Here is a 22,932-nt window from a genome sequence, read left to right as displayed (position 1 = left end):
GGCCGAGGGGCGCCCGAGACCCTCCCTCCTCAGAGGTCTGCAAAATGTGAGCAACCAAACCCCGAGCGGCCTGGCCCGGCCGCCCCGCACGGCTCATGGCGGACGTGCCCGCCGCTGTGCGAGGTGGCGCCCCGCGGGCCCCCGCGCCTTGCGCGCTGCCGCGGGAACCCGCCGGGCAGGGCTGGGCGGCGGCTCCCGCAGCGGCCCCTGTGCCTGGGGAAGGCGCCCAGCCCCGTCCCGCGTCCCGGGCCGGTGCTCCTGGCGCGGGGGGCGGGCCGCGGGAGCAGCTGCGCTGTGACGGGGAGGGAAGAGGCCGTCTCCGGGCGGCGGGCAGGGAGCGCCGGGCCGCCAGCGGGCCGGGCGGTGACGCTCTCCCGCCGCTCCTCAGGGCCGGCGGTGCGTGCCCGGTCGGGCCGTGGCTCCGGCCCCGCCGCCGCAGCGGCATGGCGGGTGGGCGGGGGGCCGGCGTCCCCGCCGCCTTGCTGCTGCCGGCGCTGCTGCTGGCCGCCAGCCGGCCGGCCCTCACAGGTAGGGCTGCCCGCGGGGCGCCGCCATGGCGGGGGGCGCCGCTGACCGGCGGGCCGGGCACCGGAAGGCACCTGCGCCGGGCGGGGGGAGGGGTGGCCAGGAACTGGCGGACCGGCAGCCCCCGGCGCGGTGCGGGGAGGCGCCCCGGGGCCGGACCGGGCAGGGCCTCCCGCCGCGGGCTGTGCACCGGTGGCGCCGCGAACGGGAGCGGCCCGCCCGGGGGGTGCCCCGCTGCCCCGGCCCGGCGGAGGGAGGCCCGGCGGGCAGCACCGTGGGCCCGGTCCTGGGGCCGGCGGCCCCGGCGGGTGAGGCCCAGCAGCGGCCGCAGCCCCCGGCCGTGTGGCGGGAGCCGCGGAGCCGGACGGGGGCGGGCTGCGCGGGGGGCTGAGCCTCGCCGCTCTCGGCGGGGGCCGCTGGAAGCGGCCCGGCAAGGGGCTGGGACAGCAGGCGTCCCGGTGGCGGCGTGGGTGTCCCCTCCCTGCGAAGTGGTGGCCGAGCCTGCCAGTTGCGTTTGAGCCTGTGTGGATGCCCGTTTCCCCGCCTGCCGTGGAGATGCTGGGGCTTGACGTAGCTACACTTTATAATAAACAAACAAAACCCAAGCAACGTGGGTGAAAACCCTTTTTTTTCTTTTCACAGTCGTAACTGTGGTATGTCACAAGGAAAGTGCTAAGGCACGTGCAAGAATATTCCCTGATTCCTTCCCTTGCTTTGGTGTGGGTGTGAGCTAGCCACCCTGATGTTAGGTGTCAGCCAGCAACTGCAGATATGTTTTTTGGCATCCAAATTTAGCAGTCTTATATCTGGCTATCCAGACATACCAGGGGCCTGCAGCTCTCACTGGGGGTGATGCACGCTAAGGTGTAGGTCTTGGGTGGTCACCACAACCATTAGGACAGCCAAAGCTTCAGCTGGAAATGTCTTTTGCTTCTTCTTGTGATGTATCTTCAGGTAAATTATAATTACAGCATCAAATACTGGTAATCAAGTTTATTATTTAAACACCTTTTTAAAATAACGGACCAGCAGAAATTCTTTTTCTTACTCTTTGCAATCCCATGTGACATGAACCAGTTGCTGTAACTCCCTTTCATTAGAGATGTCAAGTGTCTTGTCAGTTTCTATGATTGTATGGTGGCTGTTTTCACTAGATGAGAAGACTAGTTAGAAATTAACTCCTAATATTTCATTGTAACTTTAAAAAATAATTTTCAGTTCTTCAGAGGTTAATGAAGGCTGAATTGGTAGTTTTTCTTGCAGAATTAATTTTAGATATTACAAGTGAGGTCTGCTTCTCTTGTCTTTTTGTGAGATAATTTCAATGTGTGGTGCTCTAAGTGATGTTCTCACTGGTTTTGTGAACAAAAAAGTCTGTGTACAGGTGGATTTTTTTATTGCTTATAGAGATGTGTCAGGGCTGTCAATGACGACAGGGAGATCTGATTGTCACTGGAATTTTTCTGGTAATAGTAGCATTGTCTTAAATGTTATGACAAAGGGTTTTGTTGTTGATTTTGAAATTGTGAAGCTGACATACTACTTTATGCCTCGCCATTGCAGTAGCATCCTTCATCCCCAGCATGGCATGCAGTGCAAGGCAAAGCCAGAGCCAGTGGGTACATTTGCAAACTGCAAGGTAGGGGTATCTGCAGTGCAACCTGCTCTTGCGTGTTCTAACCTAGGCGCGTCCATGCAGAATGCTCAGGCTGAGCTGGTGTCTACCAGGTGAGCTTGTTAATTCCAGCTCTCCCATCTTACTCCAGCTCCTGCTATAACTATGGCTGTACCCAGAGACAGAGAGGCCGTGCTCCCAAAAAGTCTTGAGTGAAATAGCAAATCAGTTGAAGGCTGGAAGGGGACACCCGCCTCCCCCCCCCCCCCCCCCCCCCCCCCCCCCAAACTAACAGCTTCTTATAGGCAATGAATTGAAATTAGTTGTTAAGTGGTTTTCCTGAGTGTGATTCTATGGTAGAACCAGAACTTCATGTCAGCTCTGTTCACTTGACTACAAGACTTATCTTTTATCTGGAAATCACAAAATCATAGACAGTTTTGGGTGGAAGGGACCTTTAAACATCATCTTGACTGGTATGTGAAGTGTTTGTAGATGCAACACAAGGATGTTCCTTACTGTGTACATTTTAGGTGAGTGTAAGAGGCATACAAACTCATAGTGTTTGATTTATCCACAAAATCTCACTGTAGGTCCTACACTGAGAAAGTGTGAATCAGCCCTGAGAATTCACTTTGAATAATGGTTACATTACCCTTAAGGGGCTAGTGAGTCTGGCAGCTCCCTTTTCGACTTCCATCTTTTCCTGTGCCCCTTATGTGCTGTTAACATCATCTGCTACTGGCTTTAGATAGAGAACGAAGATGAAAGTAGTTTTTTCGTCATGAAGTAGGTTATTTTGGTTCTTTATTTTCTGTCTGTCATTTCGCTACATTATTTCCACCTTTTGTCCTTGTAGCAAAGCTTCATTAATCAAAGTCCTGTTTTGTGAGGTATCAGCACTGTGTTTTGGAGAGTGTAAGATCTGTAAGCAAACCGTATTACCTAAGGTAGTTTGTGGTAACCGGTAGTGCTTTTCAGCCTCACCAATTGAATCTGATCATATCTGTGATGCAGTAAGTACTGAGTTAAAAAAGGAACATTCAAAATACGATTCCATCTAGCTGTAAGAGAAAATTAAGAAGCTGTGAGTGCATTTTTGTTTATGAGGATATATTTTCTGTAGGTTTATTTCCCCCAGGTGACAATATTAATTGCTGCTGAGTCAGACTGAAAGGACGTTCACTTTTTCCTCCCCCTACAACAGTGAGAGGCATTGAGATCCACTGTGTGAGGGTAGTCTTCATTTCGTCATGCTCATGAAGTTCTAGACTTAATGGACTTTGAAGTACTAACTAGTCTTAACGGACAGTCACCCAGACTGTAAGATTTTCTAACAGGAGGTGAGGTTTCAATGAGAAACTTGGGAAAAATGAGCTAGCAATGTGATTCTTCACTGCTGTTCAGAAACAAAAAAGCAAATATGAAATTACTTTTAGGAAAGTAATTGCTGTGAAATTTTATTTTCTGACTGCTAGTTTGAGCTTTGAATTGCCAGAACTGATCATCTTGATTTCTAGAATATGCAGTTCCAGATGACTCCATGAAACCCATGGCAATTTATTTTACTATTTGCATTATATTTTAAAAGACAGTGATTTTTATCACAGATGTGCTATGAAGTATACACAGACCTTTCCAAAGTTCCAACAAAATGTTCCCATGTAAGGTATTTTGCCTGAAAGAATTATTTTTCCGTTAGGACAGCTTCATATGATGAATTCTTTTTATCCTATCTTCATAGCATCTTTTTCATACCACTTGGATAAGGCTTTTTTTTAGAAGCTTTAGTATAAATTATTCCCTCTTAAAGTAATTGTATTCAAGTGCTAGAACCCAGTATCTGTTTCTCCAAAATATTTCTATTTACTCTAAATTTAGGATTCTGCTATAATTACAATGATTTGAAACATTACTGGCAGATTCAAGGTGAAAGAAGGAAATACAACTGGATAGGGAAATAAATGTGCAAATCACAAACTGTTGGAACAAACGCTTGCAGCATGTGAATCACTTCAGCTCATTTGTTCTGATAAATGGTTCCAGCAAAGTTCCTCAGTACAGAACTGAAACATGCTAAAACTACAAACTTTTGTAGGAGCAGAGTCAGTATTTGTGTAACTAGGGAATTCACTTTGCAGAGGACTGACAGCTCTTTTGGTGGTGCAGTGATTGAAGTCTTGGATCTGGGTGCAAAGCTCTGTTAGCTGGAAGGAGCTAGAGAAATGGTCTGTTTCTGTGGGACAGCTCTAAGCGTGTTTGTAGTGCAGAATGTGAGTCCATGCGGTAATTGTAAATGTATTCTTTTTTTCTGGCGGAGTACTGATAAAAGCTTGTTACATTTGGTACCTGGAATTTGGTACTCTTTCACTAAGGTTCTCTCTCTTTTTAGTCTGTCTCCAGTTGTGCTGTACAATCAGAGTAAACAAGGCTTATCAAAGTTATTAATATCACAACAGCTTATTTATATTTGGTATTAACAGGCTCTGAACACTTGTTTCCATCACTCAAATTCTATACCAAGGGAGACCCTTCCTATTATATTTATGTTGGAGGTTGTGTACTTGTTTTTCCTGTGGTTAAGGGGAACAGTTAGGACCTGCATCTTCATCCATTGGAACCTGCTTATTTTATCTTAGTTACAACAGGTGCTATTTAGGATTCAGGGTATCTCTCATTGTTTGCCTAGCATTTAGTGCATGAGGACTCTTAATGAGGCTTCAAGCTGTACTTTCATATAGCCTGAAGGTATTTTTACTATATGGAAACCTGCCTTCACCTCTAGATTGCACAACCCTTCCACCTCTCACTGGAGCACCCTAAAAGTGGTGGTAGCATAAAAGAAATGTATCAGTATGAAAAACTGCTGTGCTGTTTTGAGAAGGGAGGGACAAAGGTTGAGAGGAAAGACAAAGTTATACTACTTCGGTTTCTCTACAGCCTTGAAGTGAGCTCTCAGAGAATGTGCCTACAGTCTAATATTAGTGTGAAAAAGCTCTGCTCTCCTAAAGGAGATGTCACACCTTTTTCACTAACCACAAGGAGAAGCGGACTGCACTTTTAGCCAGGGCTTCTACTTGAACATCTAAAATAGCAGAGTCAAAAAAATACCTGAATTTTTCAACAGACAGAAAACCACTGTTTGGCAGATTAATATTAATCTGAGCTACCTGTGCCAGCTGATTTCTGTTCCTGTTATACTTTTGCGAAAGAGCTGCAGGGGACAACATCTTTAGGGTGCATATCTCAGCTGAACTATGGGAAGCTTATTAATTCAGATACCTGAAACAGATGTTGCTTCTAGATACACTAGAGGTGATGCAGCCAGGACCTCACCAGTCACACCTGATGGTTTATGCACTTGTTGCACTTTGAGTATGCTGTTAAGATGGATGAATTAACCTTTAATTTGACTTTGCATTTTTCACATAGAAAGATAAGTACCTTTATTTTCTTGAAGGGACATTGTATGAATGGAGTACCTTGGGAGGGGTGTGCTTCAACCTTTAGCTGATCAGGCCCTTCTTGGTGTTTGGGGCTCTTAGATGCCAATACACCGTAGGACAGCAGTAGATGGTGAGATAACAGGTTCAAAACTGGTGAATGTGATCCCCGCCCCCCCTTCTTTTTAATTCATTTTTATACAGCCAGCCTGTAGACCTCACTGGTACGGATTATTAGTGAAGCCACTACATGACTACAGTCATCGTCTTTCCATTGAACAGCAAAAAAGCAAAAAAACCTCTCCTGGCATGGCAGTTCTGGAGTTTGAAGAGGATCCTGACCTGCATACATGGGCTATGTTAGACGTAATCCTTTACTTTTGTGATTTTACCTTTAATGACTAAGTAGTGTAATAGATTGCATGACTCCCCTGCCTCTACCCTCCCTGTCCTGTAAAACAAGTCATATATTATTGTTTTCGCAGCAAATTAGCACACTACATGGGAACAGTTTGTCTGAGCAGCAGTAAATTTGTGGCCTAATTATGACATTTATTGTAGTATTGAAACCAGAAGGCCAATATTTTATGTATTAATAGTAAAAAAATGCTTTTGTCTACATCAGAAGGATTCAGGATGTCCAAATACACTTTTAAGTGTTATCTGCGTTGTTTTTCCTTACGCTATAGGCTTCTGGCCAAAGCATTATCTTTAAAGGGCCCAGACACCGGTACATTCTGAACATTTTGAAGATGAAACCATTGTCCAAATACTCTCTTACATGGGAACTATGTAATTTTTCTTTTTTGTTTGAAGATCAGATTAATATTTCCATTTTTTCATATAAAAGGGTGGATATTAGGGGCAGGGAAGTGACCTGCTAAAATCTCTCTCTTTCTTTTTTTCACCTGGCTTGAATGTAAAAACCTGTATGGATTACGTAAGTATGAAAATCTTTCTGGGTTACTGATTCAGGTACAGTAGGGAAAGCCTTTCCATATTACTTCCTTTGGAAAAAAAGGTGTAGAAAGGATCCAAATAAGGGAAGGATTGATATATGGGGACCTTTGGCTGTTTCCTGTCCACAGTGGAGACCAAAAGAAGTTGAGCAGACTTGAAGTCTGCATTGAACTGCTTCCAGTTATGAAATGAGTATGGAATTGTGATCCTGGGGTCACTGTTCTTACTTATGATCCCTGTGCATTGCTGAGAAGATTCATAATCGAGTCTGAAGTGAGAAATACTGACAGAAAAAATGTGAAAAAGGAAAAAAAATAATTATTTCAGTTAGCTGTTTAGTGTTTTGTTTTCGGATGAATGTGCGTAGCTCATGATAACTGTGGTGAGTCTGAGGTTGGTTTCTTGTAGGTAGATTTCTGGGGTTGTTAGTTTTGGCAACAGAGAAGAGACAAGGTTTTTATCGCTTTGCACTTTGGTGAGTACAGAAGTCAGTAGAAAAATTATTTTGAGTGTGTTGGTTGAATTTGATGAGCTTTTTAATGCTAGCGAATGAAAGCTGAACAAAAGGATAAAATGGAAGCCTAATGCCACCACTAGATGACAAGTGAAGAACTTTTTGCTCTGTGATTATGAAGGCTTTTGCTGTGCCTGGCCTGGTTTATTGTAGTTACTTCTAAGAGGGATGTTGTGGACAGATCTGATTAGCAATCTTCAGTAAAATTACTTGAAACAAATCTTTCAGAACTTACACTTCCCATAGAAATGCTGTCTGTTATGATGGAAATAATGGAAGGGATTTATAACCGCAGCGTGGTATTTCTAGTCAGAGTTGAGGGTTGGCTCTAAGGGCTAAGACAGATGAGGATCACAAATTAACCAGTAACTCAGGTTGAATGGATCTTTAAATCAGCATCCCAAGTGCTTATGCCTCTATTTCTTTGAGCCTTTGTGTGTATGTATCCATGTCCATGAAAGGATGTTATAGCTGACTCTTCTCAGCTGCTTCTACCCATCTTTTCCCTTTGAGACACGGAGCTGTTATGGAATAGGTTATCTGCCCAGGCACTCCAAAGGAACCGTTCCCTGTATGATAGGCTGAATTCACCTGTTCCAGTAGCAAGGGAGCTTCAAGACGGGTACTGTTGGTTGAGCTCCACATACGTTCCATAATGGTGTAATTAACATCAGATGGTCCATGGTAAAATGTCCCCTTTTCAAAAGCTGTGGCACCAGATTCATTTTGAGGTCACTTCATAATACAGTTTCAGTCAGAAATAATTCTCAAAGAGTCTGTTCTAGAGGAACTTGATTCCTATACTATAATAACATGCTGCTTGGTTTGCTGGGTACTGAAGCAGAAATCACACCAAAGCACTGTAGGTGGTCTTGGCACAAGATCTTATTTAGTGCTGGGTCAGTGCCTAGGCTGATGTTGATCTTCCTGCTGCACCTTCAGTGATGGATTCTGACGCTGAAGTGTTGTGTGGAAGGCAGAAGCTTTAAGTCAAGTTTCTTTTTTCTTTTTCAGGAAATTCATGTATAGTATAAACACCAAACTGTTTCCCAGTGGCACACTGCAAAATATTGACTCTGCAACTGTGTTTCTAGTTATTCTAAGTTGCTCTTAACAATCCATGGATAAATTTATCTTTCTGCTCAGTTGCTTCCCCAAAAATCCAGTGTTTTTTCCCCACATATTTGAGTCTAATGAAAATATGGTATCTTTAAAAGTGGTTTTCAAGTTTCAAAGTTATAATGAAGTCTCTTACTTGTCAGTTCCGTAGGGGTGCTAGGATGTAATGTAGCAAAATGAATGTAACTGTTTCTTGAAGTCTCAGTAGGGTGAGGAGAAGGGTCTGTCTTCTTGAGGTGAAACCTTCTTGTACCTATAACATACTGAAGTTCTGATGTTACTACAGTGACTGAAGGAAATGAAGTAATCTTTTGATGAAGACAGGTTATTTCAGACAGTTAGGTTATGCTTCCTGGCATCTCTGTGCCTCATTTGCTGAGATGGAGGTCAGGAGACTCCTCTCCCTTACCTGTGTTATTGGGTCCAAAGCTCTATAGGGTAGGGACAATCTCCTGTAGTCCATCTGTATGGTAGATAGAACAGTAACAGTCCTATCCACTGCCATAATATGAATTTACTGTAACATAAAAATTAAAAACATTTAACCTGTGTTCTGGCCTATTAGTAAAAATCCATCCTCACTGAGACTGGGCGTTTGTCTCTAGTTCTGTTATTCCAATACTTGCTTTAAAAGGCAGGACTTTATTAACCCCACAGTAATAAAATTTCTATATACAACAAGTGGCATTGGTTCTCTTACTGTATAGATTTTAATGGAAGAACTGTAAGGTATTTTAGAGCTACTTGATGAAACTTATTTTATGCTAGAAGTAAATTGGTGGGGAAGAACTCCTTTTTGTTCAACTTGGAACTAGTTTTTCTATGTGCAGTGGTGACCCTTCCTTTGCAAGAAATATGTGTACTTCAGTAATCTAAAGTCTTCCCTATGTTTCTCTGGGGACTTTATATAACACACTATTAGATAGCTTTTGGCTGTGGGGTTTGCTGAAATCTTATTCCTGGGAAAGAATTTTTATGTATACTACATCAAATTTTTAGATACTATTAATGATTGTTTCATGAAACAGCTAGTTAATGAGACCTTTGATTTGGTACTCTGTAATGTGCAGAATCCAGTTTAAGAGTCTGAGTTAAAACCACACTTTGTAAGAGTCATCAGAGTGTGTTAGATTCAGCAGAGGGACAGCTGATGTAGACACTGGAACAATTAAACCTCGGAAGTCCTCTGCGGTTATGCTTAATTTTAAAAACTGTGTTGAAATAAGAAAGTTGTCTCAGAATGAAGCTAAAATCTGCAAAATAAATACTTAACTGGTGGCATCCTTAAAGAGTTGTGTCCAGAAAAACTGAAAGATCAGAAACCCTGGCAGATGTAATGTGGAAATAGACAGGGCTGGAAAAAAAAAAAAACCAGGTCAAAGATCAGCTAGCTGAAGGAATCAAAGCTTTTACTAAATCCTTCTTAAATACATCAAGAACAAAAACCCTGCAGAGGGTCTGTGCAGCCAGTTGATTAAGTTATCAGTATAAAAGCAGCACTCAGAAAGGGCATGACTGCTGCAGAGAAGCTAAATGAAATGGTGTTCACTGCTAATTGGGAAGATTCCCAAACTGAAATTCCTTTTTTCTGGGGGGAATGAGAGGGGTTGACCTAAAAAAACCTCAGGGATGAAATTGCTTACTTGCTAAGGGTAATAACTAATGTCATGCTGTAAAATTCCTGGGTGCATGGAATCCTGGAGGGCAGCAAATTTTATGCCGGTGTAAAACGAGAATGAGCAGGGGACTGTAAACCTGACATCCATACCATTCAAATTTATAGATTTATTTAAAGATAAGTTCTGCTGTACAAACCTCTTGGTGTTTTCTTGATGGGGGTGGGTAAGGTGGCTATGATTTAGATTCCCAAAAAGGCTTTTGGTAAAATTCGTCATCAAAGGCTTTTGAGCAGCCATTGGATAGGAGTGCAGGTCATTGTATATTAAGTAATGGATTAAAAGATAGGAGAAGGGGGTAAATGATTTTTTTTTTTCTGGTAGGAGTTTTTGAAGATTTGGTCTTGGGATCTGGGCTGTTCAGTGTAGTAATAATGGGGATATTAAAGGCAGTGAGTAGTCAAATGAGAAAGTTTGCTAGTCTTACTGTTCTTCAAGGCAGAAACTTCAAGGCAGAGGGGAGAAGGGAGTGAAGGAGGTGTGTACCAAACTGAGTGACTGGCCAACAGGGCAGCAGGGTTAGTTGGAGGTTGCATACAGGAAACAAGAGGGCACTTCAGCCTGGAAAAGAGATGGATGAATATAGGAAAAAAATCACAGATGGCAGGAGACCTGTGGGTCTTCTCATTAGAGATGACAGAGGATGTCTGTGATGGAGATGTAAAAGCATGTTGTAGATGAAGATGTTTCTTTCCAAAGAGAAACTAGAGGAGTACTTCAGAGGTAAATCCTTTGGCAGCTGCAAAATACACCAACTATGACAAGCTCAGGAAAACACCTGAAACAAATAATTGGAAGAATTTTTGAAGGGAAGTATTAAATATGATTGCATTGTTCTTCTGATTCTCTGTCATCACTGTTGGAGGTAGGATACTGGGCTATATTCATGGCTTGTCCATACGAGCATGGCCATTGTGCTTTTATCCAGTTGCTTGGACTGGTGAATTTGGTATCTGAGATCTATTTTCATTCATACATAATTAAGTATATGGAGAGTTAATGTAAGGGTTTTTTATTTATTTGGCTGTAGATAAGAAAAAGAGATTTTTTTTGTGTGACTAAATCTCCTGTTTATTTTCCTTTCTTTCAGTATCATTTTATGGTGATAGCTTTGTGGAGTTGAGCATGACAGAAGCATCCTCTCAGACATCCTTACAGTTGCGGTTTCGAACAAGCAAGGCACATGGACTGCTTTTTCTTGCAGCTGGGAAGAAGGATTATTGTTTAATGGAGCTACGTGCAGGAAATGTTCAGGTGTGGTTTATGACTATAGCTAAAAACATATGTGTAGCCTGTATTGTTTAGTATTTTTCTTTAAGCTGTTATCTATAACAATTCTCAAAGTTTGTTTTAAAAAATTTGAAAAATCACATAATTGATAATTTCAAAATATTGTATTTATTTCTTACTCTCATAGTTATTAAAAGTGGCCTTTAAGAGCCTTTGAGATCTCTAGATCATAGAATCATAGAGTGGTTTGGGTTGGAAGGGACCTTAAAGATCATCTAGTTCCAACCTCCCGGCCATGGGCAGGGACACCTTCCACTAGACCAGGTTGCTCCAAGCCCCATCCAGCCTGGCCTTGAACACTGCCAGGGATGGGGCATCCACAGCTGCTCTGGGCAACCTGTGCCAGTGTCTCACCACCCTCACAGTAAACAATTTCTTCCTTATATCTAATGTAAATCTGCCCTCTTTCAATTTAAAGCCATTCCCCCTTGTCCTGTCACTCCATGCCCTTGTACAAAGTCCCTCTCCAGCTTTCTTGTAGGCCCCTGTTGGGTACTGGAAGGCCGCTATAAGGTCTCCCTGGAGCCTTCTCTTCTCCAGGCTGAACACCCCCAGCTGTCTCAGCCTGTCTTTATAGGAGAGGTGCCCAGCCCTCTGATCGTTTTTGTGGCCTTCCTCTGGACTTGCTTCAACTGGTCCATGTCCTTATTACTGTCTGAAGGACCCCAGAGCTGAACATGGTACTCCAGGCAGGGTCTCAAGAGGGCAGCATAGAGGGGACAATCAGCTCCCTTGACCTGCTGGCCCCACTTCTTTTGATGCAGACCAGGACATGGTTGGCTTTCTGGGCTGTGAGCGCATGTTGCTGGGTCATGTTGAGGTTTTTGTCCACCAGCACCTCCAAGCCCTTCTCCTCAGGACAGGTCTCAATCCATTCTCCACCCAGCCTGTGATTTTTCTTGGGGTTGCCCTGTCTCAGGTGCAGGACCTTGCACTTGGCCTTCTTGAACTTCATGAGGTTCACATGGGCCCACCTCTCCAGCCTGCCAAGGCCCCTGTGGATGGCATCCCTTCCTTCCAGCGTGTCGATGGCACCACACAGCTTGGTGTTGTCAGCAAACTTGCTGAGGGTGCACTCAGTCCCACTGGCCATGTTGCTGACAAAGGTGTTAAGCAGTGCTGGTCCCAGCACTGATCCCTGAGCAATGCCACTCCTCATTGATCTCCCCTTGGACATCAAACCGTTGACCACAACCCTTTGAGTACGACCATCCACATTATTCACCACCCTTATCCACTGAGTGGTGCACCTAGGAAATCCACGTCTCTCCAGTTCAGAGACAAGGATGTTGTGCAGGACACTGTTAAAAGCTTTGTACAAGTCCAAGTATGTTGTCAGTTGCTCTTCCCTCATCCACCAGCGCTGTAATCCCATCATAGAAGGCCATTGAATTTGTCAGGCTTGACTTGCCCTTAGTGAAGCCATGCTGGATGTCACCAGTGACCTCCTTATTTTCCATGTGCCTTAGCATAGTTTTCAGGAGGATCTAAGGATTCTGAGATGAGACTGACCAGCCTGTAGTTTCCTGCGTCTTCCTCATTTCCACTGAAATCAAGATCGTTGTGTTAAGATCAAATTGGATCATTGTGTTCAATGCATGATGTTCAGGAAAGGCAGAATTTCTGATGTGATAGTGTTAGTTAGCATCATAGAAAATGTTTGGATCCAAATAATAGTTTTTCTGCAGGGTAAGTTCTTGAAAGATCATTGTCACTTGGGTTCTCAGGAGTCCTAGTTGGACTGCTGAGGAGCCCATTCGCCCTTTTGTAATTATTCAAGTCATACTTGTGATGCCAAGTAAGCCTACACAAAATTTTAGTGGGATTTTATTTTTTCAATTATAATTTGTAAATTGTGTGCTTAATATGAAAAGTAATGTATTAACTATATTTTAATATATGATTGTGAAAAATACCACTTTGGATTTTGATAGGTAAAATTCTCTTCTCTTGCAGTTGAGAATTAACTTTGGCATGGGGGAACGAGTACTGCATTCTCAGCAAAGATCTCAGCTGAATGATTTAGCTTGGCACCTGGTTGAACTACATCATGAACATGATAATGTCACATTAGTAACTGATAAACATGATAGAACGAGTGCAAAAATGCCTGGAATTCTCTATGAATTAAATATAGATTATGGATTCTACATAGGTGGTACTAGTAAACTTGAAGTTCCCTACCTTGTTGGAGCACTACCCGGTTTCCGAGGGTGTATTGATGACATGTTGTTCAATCAGCTGGACATTCTGATGCCTCTGAGACCTTCTCCTGGCTTTAAAAATCTCCATGAAGTTTCAGTGGGATGCAGTGATGAATTCTTCGCAGATGAAGATGAACCCATTAGTTTCTTCAGTTCCAGATCCTATGTTTCTTTCCCATCATGGAATGTTGACGACGAGGGAATCTTGGAGTTTACATTGCAAACCTCAGCTGCACGTGGCTTGCTGCTTTACCATCCTGGGCAAGCGGGAGATTTCATTGCAATGGAAATTGAAGACGGATTAATTAAAGCCTGTGTTGGAAAACATAAAAGTAGAACCCAGCTTTCCTCTCGTAGGTCAGTCAATGATAGTCATTGGCACTACATCAAACTGAAATTTACTGCAGAGTATTTGCAGCTGACATTGGATGAAGAAACTGTGAAAAAATCATTGCCTCCCCACAGTAAGCTGCCGCTTCTGAAGGGGTCTCTTTTTGTAGGTGGTGTAGATGACAGCACACGATTAGAGTTGATTAAGTTAGAGCTAATCTCAGTGTCTGGAAAGTATGCCAGAGGAGGATCCTTCAAAGGTTGCTTAAGAGACCTGAAAACCAATTCAGAAAAGAAATCACTGAAGAATGTTCTGGTAACAAAGGACATTTCAGCTGGATGTGAAACAGAAAGTACCTTTAATAAAAATCTTTCTTCAGACATGGCTGTAAAGAACCCTACTGTGAAAGCCGCCCCAACATTTGCCATTTCCCCTGAAAGCTCTGTCTCTCTGGGCAAGGAAGACAAAAGTCCCCTTTTAGTTCTAAGTAACTTGATTGTGCTAGAGGGTGGACAAGCTTCACTTGAATCTAAACATATAAAAGTCAACTTAGACTTTCAGAAATTAGGGATTCATCAATCACAAATTCTATTTGAAATAAAGGAACGACCCTCTCATGGAGACTTAAAGCTAGATGTTGAACCAGCGCAGGAGGTAAATATGTTTACTATGAATGATTTGTGGCAAGGGAAGATTCTTTATGTCCATGATGGCTCTGAGGACACTTACGATTATTTTAATTTCTCCATTTCTACCACTAGTGAGAAGATTGTGCCTCCATATTTGCAAGGAAATGAGCATCATGTGTTCAGCATTACTGTCACTCCAGTAAATGATGCACCTGAGATCACACTTCCTGAGGGAAACTTGCTGCTTCTCTTAGAGAACTCCAAAAAACGTTTGACTAGTGATCTGATAAAAGTTCTAGATAGGGATACAGATCCTATGGATCTTAGTCTTTCAGTGCTTGGAAATCTGAATGCAGATGCAGGATTTTTAGAAAATTCAAAGCATCCTGGAAAACCTATTACTACTTTTTCTAACGAGAATTTAAGAGAAGGCAATGTTTTCTTTGTCCACACAGGTGTCAAGAACTCAAGGATTGTTCTGAGGGTGAGTGATGGGGAGAAGGTGAGCAACACTGTTGTGTTACGTGTCATGGCAGTTCCTTTGGATTACAGAGTTGTCAACAACTCAGGGGTAAAGCTACTCCAGGGTGTTACAGCTCTGATCACACCTAGGCATCTCGCAGTTGAAACAAATGCCAACCTCCAGGAGCTGGAGATACGGTATGACATCACAGAGCCACCACAGTTTGGGGAAGTCCAAAGACAGCATTCCAGCGGGGAATGGAAACAAGTCAACTCTTTTTCTCAACGCTCTGTTCAGCGCAGCCGTGTGAGATACTGTAGCACTTTTAAAGAAATTCAGATGGAAAACGTAACTGATCAATTTAAATTCAAAGTCAACATAGGGAACAGAATCAGTGAAGAGCACACGTTCCCAATCAAAGTGAAATGGTTAAGGTACAGTTTATTGAAACATGCTCCTCTGGAAGTTGAAAAATCAAAAAAAACCACCTTGAATTCAGATAATCTTTTTGCTGTGATTGTGGATCTAGAAATACCTGAAGATGAGCTTAATTTTAAATTGCAGTCCCTACCAAAGAATGGACAGATACTGCTTAATGACCAGCCTTTGAAAAAAGATTCAGTCTTTAGCCAGAAAGATATTACTGATGAAAAAGTAGCATATGAATTGATCAGCAAATACCATGAAGACAACTGTGATTCATTTAGATTCCTCATTTCTACAAAGTACCTGGAATCAAATTTATATGACTTTGACGTCTATATCAAATCAGATTTCAGAAACATTATTTTGACCAACAGTGGCCTGACTGTTGCTGAAGGTGAAGGAGAGTTAATAACAAGCACAAAATTGTTTGTGCAAACACCGGATAATAGAACTTTCCAATATAAAGTTACACAGTTTCCTAAGCATGGGAAATTAAAGCTCAGTAAATTTTTAGGCTCATTTGAAAGTAATGACAATGTCACCACTTTCACTAGCAAAGATATAACGGATAACCGCCTTATGTATGTGCACGATGACTCTGAGACAGCGTTTGATGAATTTCTTTTAAGAGCTTCCAGTGAAGAGTCAGGACAGTGGGCAAACTTTGATCCAGAAGTAGAACCTTTCTCAGTAGAAATTAAATTCAACATTTCTGTCCACCTGAAGAATGATGAGAAACCAGTACGTGTAATTGATAAGATATTTAATGTAGTAAGAAATGGGCAGCGATTATTAACTTTGGCAGATCTTTGCTATCATGATCCTGATTCTGATTTTGATGATGGACAGTTGCTATATACTAGACGTGGCATCTCCAATGGGGACTTGGTGTTAACAAATGATACTTTGCACAGACTCTACCAATTCAAACAAGTGGACCTGGAGCAGAAGCAAGTCCTGTTCATACACCGTGGTGCAGATTTTGGGCGTTTTGTGCTCTTTGTGACAGACGGCAAGCACTATACCTCTTCACTTCTGGAAGTTAGCGCCACTGATCCTTATGTTAGGCTGGCAAATAATACAGGCTTGCTGGTTCAGAAAGGGAAAGAGGAAACTGTAACAACAGCTAACCTAAGTGCTGTTACAAATGAAGACATAAGAAATGATCATGAGCTTACATATGAGATTGTCTCTTTCCCAAAATATGGAAGAATATATGTAAATAATCTATTGGTGGATTCTTTTACTCAGCTTGATCTGATAAAGGGGTATGTGACTTACAGGCATGATGGCAGCAGCAACCGTATTGACACATTTAACTTTACAATCCATGCTAGAGATGTCCATCTGGATGCTGGAGTGCATGTTCGCATATATCTGGAAAGTCACCAGTCGCCACCAAGGATTGTGAACAAAAACAATCTTTTGGTTGAAGAAGGAAAACCAGTGAAAATCAGTAAAGGAAAACTGCAGGTAAGTTAACTGTGTGTTAATAAAGTGCATAGACCAATAGTGTGCATTTCTCTAGTCTCGTAGCGAGTTTTCTTCACCACTTTCTCAGCTGTTGCAGTGTATTTAGTCTCTGACTTCTTTATCTCCTTTTGGTTTGCAGTAACATGACTGCATTCTGGATGCGTAATTCTGGAGGCTGACACTAGCAAGGTTCCATTTCTAAGAAGGAAAACTGGTTATATTAAAGGAAAAAGCTGCCCATAGTCTTTGACTCTGTTACATATTGGTGCTTGAAAAAGTTAAGATTTGGGCACGCTGCACTTGTATATTTATTTTAGTTGTGACAATTGTTGGTACTTCGTGTATTGTTCTTACTTGAGCTAGTGGGAAATGCCAAGGAAAAAAGGGTTTTGTTTCATTCAGTTTGGAACTAGCCCAGTTAACACTGTCTGGGGATTGCATGCAAAAGTTTAAAAACATAGACTCACAAACCTGTGGTCGTTTCTCTTTGGGTAATGCTTCCCCCTCCATGGTTTGTGTGTAGCCTTGCAGTAACTGCCGCGAGAGGGCTCTGGCAGCACACCACTGTGCTGGCCAAATCCTTCTTGCAGGCAGGGGTCTGCAGTTCTTAGCCACTAGTTAACTCTGCCGTTTGTTCCTATTCAAAATTTAAAAAACTTAATTGGGGTTACAAAACACTGCCATGCCATGTTTATTTAACACATGTCTACTTAAAGGAGCCTGTATTAGGAACTATGTAACCCAGATAAGAATGCCAATTAATTAGGTAGACAAGCTCAGGGTTAAAAGTGAAAAATTCAGAAGAGAGTTATAGAATTTCTCCCATGTCTGTTTAAATAATTTTGGGGTATGTTTTTAAATTTAAGGTTGTTCATGAAAACAGTTCTTCATCTGAGATTGTGTTCACAGTAAGACAGCTTCCAGCACATGGATACATTCGGAAGTTTTCCTCAGAAGAAAATTATCTCAGTGCTGACCAAAGGCCGGTTTTGAGCTTCACACAGCAAGATGTTGATGAGGGAAAGGTTCAGTATGTGCAGACAGTTTCTGACCAACTCGATGACCGTTTTTCTCTGGATGTGACCAATAGTGTCCAAACAGTGAGTGGAATTGAGATCTCTGTAGACATCATCCCCAGAATGATTCCACTAGAAGTACAGAACTTCACGGTACTTGAAGGGGGCTCAAAAGCCCTGGTGGAAGACTACCTTAAAATTTCTAGTAGACACTTTGCAGGACTCAGCTGTGAATTTATTTTAATTGAGCAGCCAAAACATGGGTATATTGAAAACTCTCATGTTCCTGGAATAAAGTTAACCACATTTACCAGAAAACAGGTAATGCATTTAGATCTGCTTTGCTGTAGTCGTGATTAATTCTTTGTATTGCTAAAAGCTATGAGGTGGTTTGGTAGGAAGTGGTGGGATGCATGAGTCTGAGCTTTATTCTGGCCTTGTACTGAAGATCTTTGTGCAGTTGCTACCTTGTCATTTAGGGTGGGGAGGGAGGGTGCCTTGTTGTGGTGAACCACATCACTTCCTTGTGTACCAGTGTTCACACAGACTAGTGTGCTATAATCACAGTAGACTGATGGGGTCACTCACACTTAGGCAGAGTTGTTGGTGTTCTGGAAACCTAAAACAGACAGACTGTGAGTACATTTCGAAAAGACCAGAGGAAATAATGTGTAGATTGAACAAGGAGGAAAATGGAAAAAAAATATTTTTCTTCAGTCATGTCTTTGCTCACAGAGAAGCAGTATATGCATGATAAACTACTTTTCAGTCTTTTAGCTCTAACAACAAAACTGTAAGTCACCATCTACTAAAACTGTATTCAGTTTATAGATTCCAGGAAACATTGTGCTTCAGGATGAAGGGGGAATGCTGAGAATGGCAAAATTAAGATATTCTGGCTAGAGGAATGGGCAGATGAGCTGTAAATTTTGCTGTTGTGAACAGAACAACAAATATAGAGGTACAGATCAGATATGAGCATGAATAAAGTCTTAGAAGTCATAAAAAGTTGAGGCAATAAATACAGAGAGGCATGACAAGACTTGAATATTTTTCTTCTTTCATTGTGGCATTTTCTTTTAGCCTCTTTAATTTTTCCGGTTGTTACATTTTTCAGGTGGGGCAAGAATTAATTTACTATGTTCATGATGGCAGCGAGGAACTGATGGACAATTTTACTGTGATGGTAAATAACACGGAATTGTGGAAACAAAGCTTGCCCCGAACTGTATTTGTAACAGTTACTGCCGTAAATGATGAAGCTCCTGTTATAAAAGTTAACAGAATTCTTCGGGTATGTTTGTCAATCATGTGATGTTGAAATTATTTCTAACCTGATACCAGTTAATGTACCTTCATTAACAGAGCATTAGGTTTGATTCTGGTGGGGCAGTCAATGTAACAAATGGTGGTCCTGGGGTTTAAGTAAATTAGTGTTAATGAAGGGAAGGGGTAGGGTAATGTATATTTAGGGAGATTCTAGTCATCATGAAGAACACTTTCTGCTGTTGTGATGTAAAGTTCATCTAGAAGGCTGACTGAGCTTTATTTTAATCTTAAAGATACGTGAAGTCTCTTGGACTGACAGGTCTTGTGGGGTGGGATGGCTTGCACCTGGATCGTTGTGTGTTAGTGTTGTTTGCTAGGGCATCTTGAGGGCTCTTAACGAATGGTGTAGCTTAGAAAAGTACCAGGAGTAGTGATAATGAGAGTGCAAACATCTCACTGTTGTCTTTGGACAGGCTTCAGACCCTGTGCCTCTTGCCTTTAAGTGTACCAAAGGGTCAGACCGGTGGAGGGGCATTCTGCTGCGTGCTTCTCTCTGGATCCCCAGTGGGATGGAGCAAGAGGAGTGAGCAGCATTTTCACTAGCACTTCATTAGGGAATTCACTATGCGTTGGGTATTTCTGATACAAACCAGGAATGTTCCCTTCTTTAGAAGTTTCTGATAAGAGTAATACGATGCAGTCTGTGAAAACTTAGAGTGTTAGAGGTCATCAAAGTATTAGTACAGACACTGAAACTATTACCGTGTGATACTAGGAGCTAAAAAAAGAACATGCTAATTGTGTCTTAACTCCCCCTCTGCCACCAAATTTCTGAAGAAAATTTTAAAATCATTAATGGATGCTACCTTTTGCTCTTAACAGACATAGCTGGCTTCTTAATCTTTTGATTTTTGAAAAAAGTCACTACTATCACTTCAGTTTCAGTGCTGTTTCAGATTTGTTTGTTTATTTATTTGCTTATTTATTTATAGGCTTGTTATTTGTTTGTGTTATAATCATAGTAACCAGAACCAATTTATTGTGAACACTGTACCCATGTAAACCAAAAAGCCCCTGTGTGTAAAGGCTTCCAGTATGAGATCTGATGAGTAAAAATAAATTAGGTGACTGAAAAGCAGAATGAAATGGATATGGGTCAGCTGATGAACCTGTGATCACTGTAAACCAGCTGAGAGGCATCAAGACAGAGAAGATATTTAGGAAGGGGTTTGAAAGAAGCTAAGCAGGGTATTTTGATACTACACCATCCCTAGTGCCGTATGGTCCAGTTTACAAATTGGTGGCACCCAAAACATGCATGTAATTTTACATAGTTGTGTGTTGCAGAGGAAGAATAGATTGCTGTAAAGATAATCATAACCTTTTGTTGTGTATTTAGCCTCTTCACATGAGAAAGGACATTAATTTTAAAACAGTGATAGTAGTAGTATCGCGTGGCTTTGCAGTGACAGCAGATAGTCTGTGACAGTCTGCAGATGCCTGCAACAAAAGACACCCTGGCTTGTGCAGAGACTGCTGGCAGAAGCACATACTTCACAAGCATTTCAAATTCACAAGAGTAAAACCTTCCCTGGTTAAAGTAATTACAGCGGTATTCTACAGACGTCAGCACAGCACACTGTAATGTTTGTCCAGTCACAGACAAGAGGGGCGTATGTCCAGTTGGATTTTTCTGTGTCTCTCTTCTAGTGCATTAGTGGCATTGAACTGCAGTCTGTTAACACAACTGCAGTGCACTGCACTGCAGCATATGGATTTTTCTAAAAGTATCTGTAAGCCTGGGCTTCCCAAGAACAATGATAACAGAGCTTAACCTAGACAGAGCTAACCTTGGTCCTCTCTTCTGGGGAGGCATTTTGCATGCTACCCAGAACCAGTATGCTGCCTTTGGGCCTGTGGTTTTGCTGGTCATGTGTAAGCTATTGCTGAGAAATAACCTTAGTTTTTGTCATGAGTGGGTACTAATAAGTAGACATATGTCGGATTCATGTACAGACTAAAATGAAGCTGGAAGATACATCCTGGCAGGGACACACTGAGGTGATCCTTCTTCCAAGCGAACTTGCACATCCCAAGTAGGTGGGGTAAAATGGGTTTTCTTAGTCCTGCTAAATATTGAGATGAGGCAGGCATTCCTGTTTAGGGTGATACTCGCTGGCTCCATATTCTAGCCAAGCAGTCTGTGCTCCTTAAGGACATTGTAGTGGTGAATGTTGAGTTGTTGTGTGTTGCTTTTAGGAAGACAGTAGCTCTTTCATGTCTTTTGAGAAGTTGGAAATGTTCAAAACGTACATAAGTATAAAACAAGGGACCAGTACTCTGAAAACTGAGGTCCAGTAGGATGATTTGACTGAAGTTTAGCACCTCAGAAATTTTGCAGATCTCAATCTAAAGGATTAGAAAGAACTGCTGAACAATCAAAAAATAGGTTAGTATATGGCATCTGCTGTTGAGAAATATCTTATGTGAAAAGCTGCCTTATGTGGCCAGTGATGTTGATGTGGATGTATGAAAGTTAATCTTGGCCTTTGTCACAGGGCTTCTGGCCAAATGCAAGAAACTGTTGGGCATCTGCACACATGCTGAATGGGTCCTTCAACTCTAGCTTCCTCACTTCTGAGGCATCCATAACATCCCTTCTTCAAACAACCTTGTCTGTTGTTGTGAAGGTTATGAACACCACAGGGAGTTTCAGAAGGACAAACAACCAAAAATGTTAGGAATTATTACTGACTTTTCTCTAGGGAGTGAAAGTAAATGATGTTTTTAGGGATTTGTTGGGTGTCCTCCTGCCTTGTGATTTTGTGACATGCTGAAGTATTCACATTAACATAACTTATGAGATACAGAAAGTTGTACTATCCTGAGAACTTCTGTAGTGTATGCTGGTAATCCCTGCATTTAATTTAAAGTCTTTCCATTAGAACAGTAAATGCATGAGGGGTATTTTTATTTAGAAACTGCACAGCATTCTAGGTACAATTTCCTAAAATTTCCGCAGGTTCCATTTTTATTTTTTTTTAATGGAGTGGGAATGGAGAAGGGAAATAGGATATTCTTAAGAAGATCATTACCCTGGCATTATTTGCTGTGTTTATGTATATGTTTAAATACGTTTATGGGTCATGATGCTGTGAAATGACCGTATCCTCCTGTTGCCACAAGAGGGCTGTGTTTTCCTAGAATTAGACTTACTTAAAAAACAAATTCAAACACTGTTGTTTTGTTGTATTTATTTTGTTTGATTTCTTTAAATCACTCACCAGAGTATTAAAATGCCCATGAATATAAAGTTTCTGGTAGGATATGTAGCATGCAAGGAGGTATGATAAGCTGGATGCTGTAAGTAGAGCAGAATGAATTAGTTCTTACTGGGGAGGGTCATGAACCTTTTTTGGGACTATGCCTGTGGAATGTGTTAGGCACATGCAGAATTAGTGTAATGCTATGTTCTGGAAGTTCAGATACAGTTTTCATGATGCCCTTCAAGGAGGACTTGATCCCAGACATGGAAAATAAGACACTTGCGCAGTATTTGCAGTATTCTGGGTGTCAGCTTCCCTACAGCCCTTCTTCAGCTCTTGGATCTCCTTTCATTCCTCAAGGATCATGTTGCAGGTCATGTGCAGTACTTTAAAAAGCATTGTGTGTTAGTGTGCTGGAACAATAGAAATAAACACTGGCCTTACAGAAAAAAAAGCTCAGCTCTTCCTTTAGTAAGAGGAAAAAAATTGAAACTCAATGAATCATTTGTAAACACATGTTTGCAAAATCCTTTCTTATGTTTTTGCATATTCTGTATGTGAACTTTTTTTGTAGAATGATTTGAATCAAGTGCTACTGAGTTAAAGGGTCTCCATACAAAAACAGTGACACTGATGTGGTTATTTGGTGCTGCTCAATAAGGCAGCCTTTACTATTAGTTATTATCCTTTTTGTTTATAGGTGGCATCTTTTA

General features: G+C 41.9%; 1 protein-coding gene across 1 annotated transcript in view; it reads left to right on the top strand.

The window, feature by feature from the left end:
* Nucleotides 1-329: 329 nt before the first annotated feature.
* Nucleotides 330-22,932, top strand: part of LOC102054047 (chondroitin sulfate proteoglycan 4-like) — a 44,447-nt gene continuing 21,844 nt past the window's right edge. The window contains exons 1-5 of the mRNA XM_055699590.1: nucleotides 330-528; nucleotides 10,943-11,106; nucleotides 13,099-16,668; nucleotides 17,535-18,005; nucleotides 18,802-18,978. Coding sequence (XP_055555565.1) covers nucleotides 444-528; nucleotides 10,943-11,106; nucleotides 13,099-16,668; nucleotides 17,535-18,005; nucleotides 18,802-18,978 — 4,467 coding nt within the window. The 5' untranslated portion in view covers nucleotides 330-443. The remainder of the gene's footprint in view (nucleotides 529-10,942; nucleotides 11,107-13,098; nucleotides 16,669-17,534; nucleotides 18,006-18,801; nucleotides 18,979-22,932) is intronic.

The sequence above is a fragment of the Falco cherrug genome, chromosome Z (genome assembly GCF_023634085.1).
Source record: "Falco cherrug isolate bFalChe1 chromosome Z, bFalChe1.pri, whole genome shotgun sequence".
NCBI classification, from domain to species: domain Eukaryota; kingdom Metazoa; phylum Chordata; class Aves; order Falconiformes; family Falconidae; genus Falco; species Falco cherrug.
Note: the sequence above shows the minus strand (reverse complement) of the source record. Positions and strands in the feature narration are given on the sequence as shown.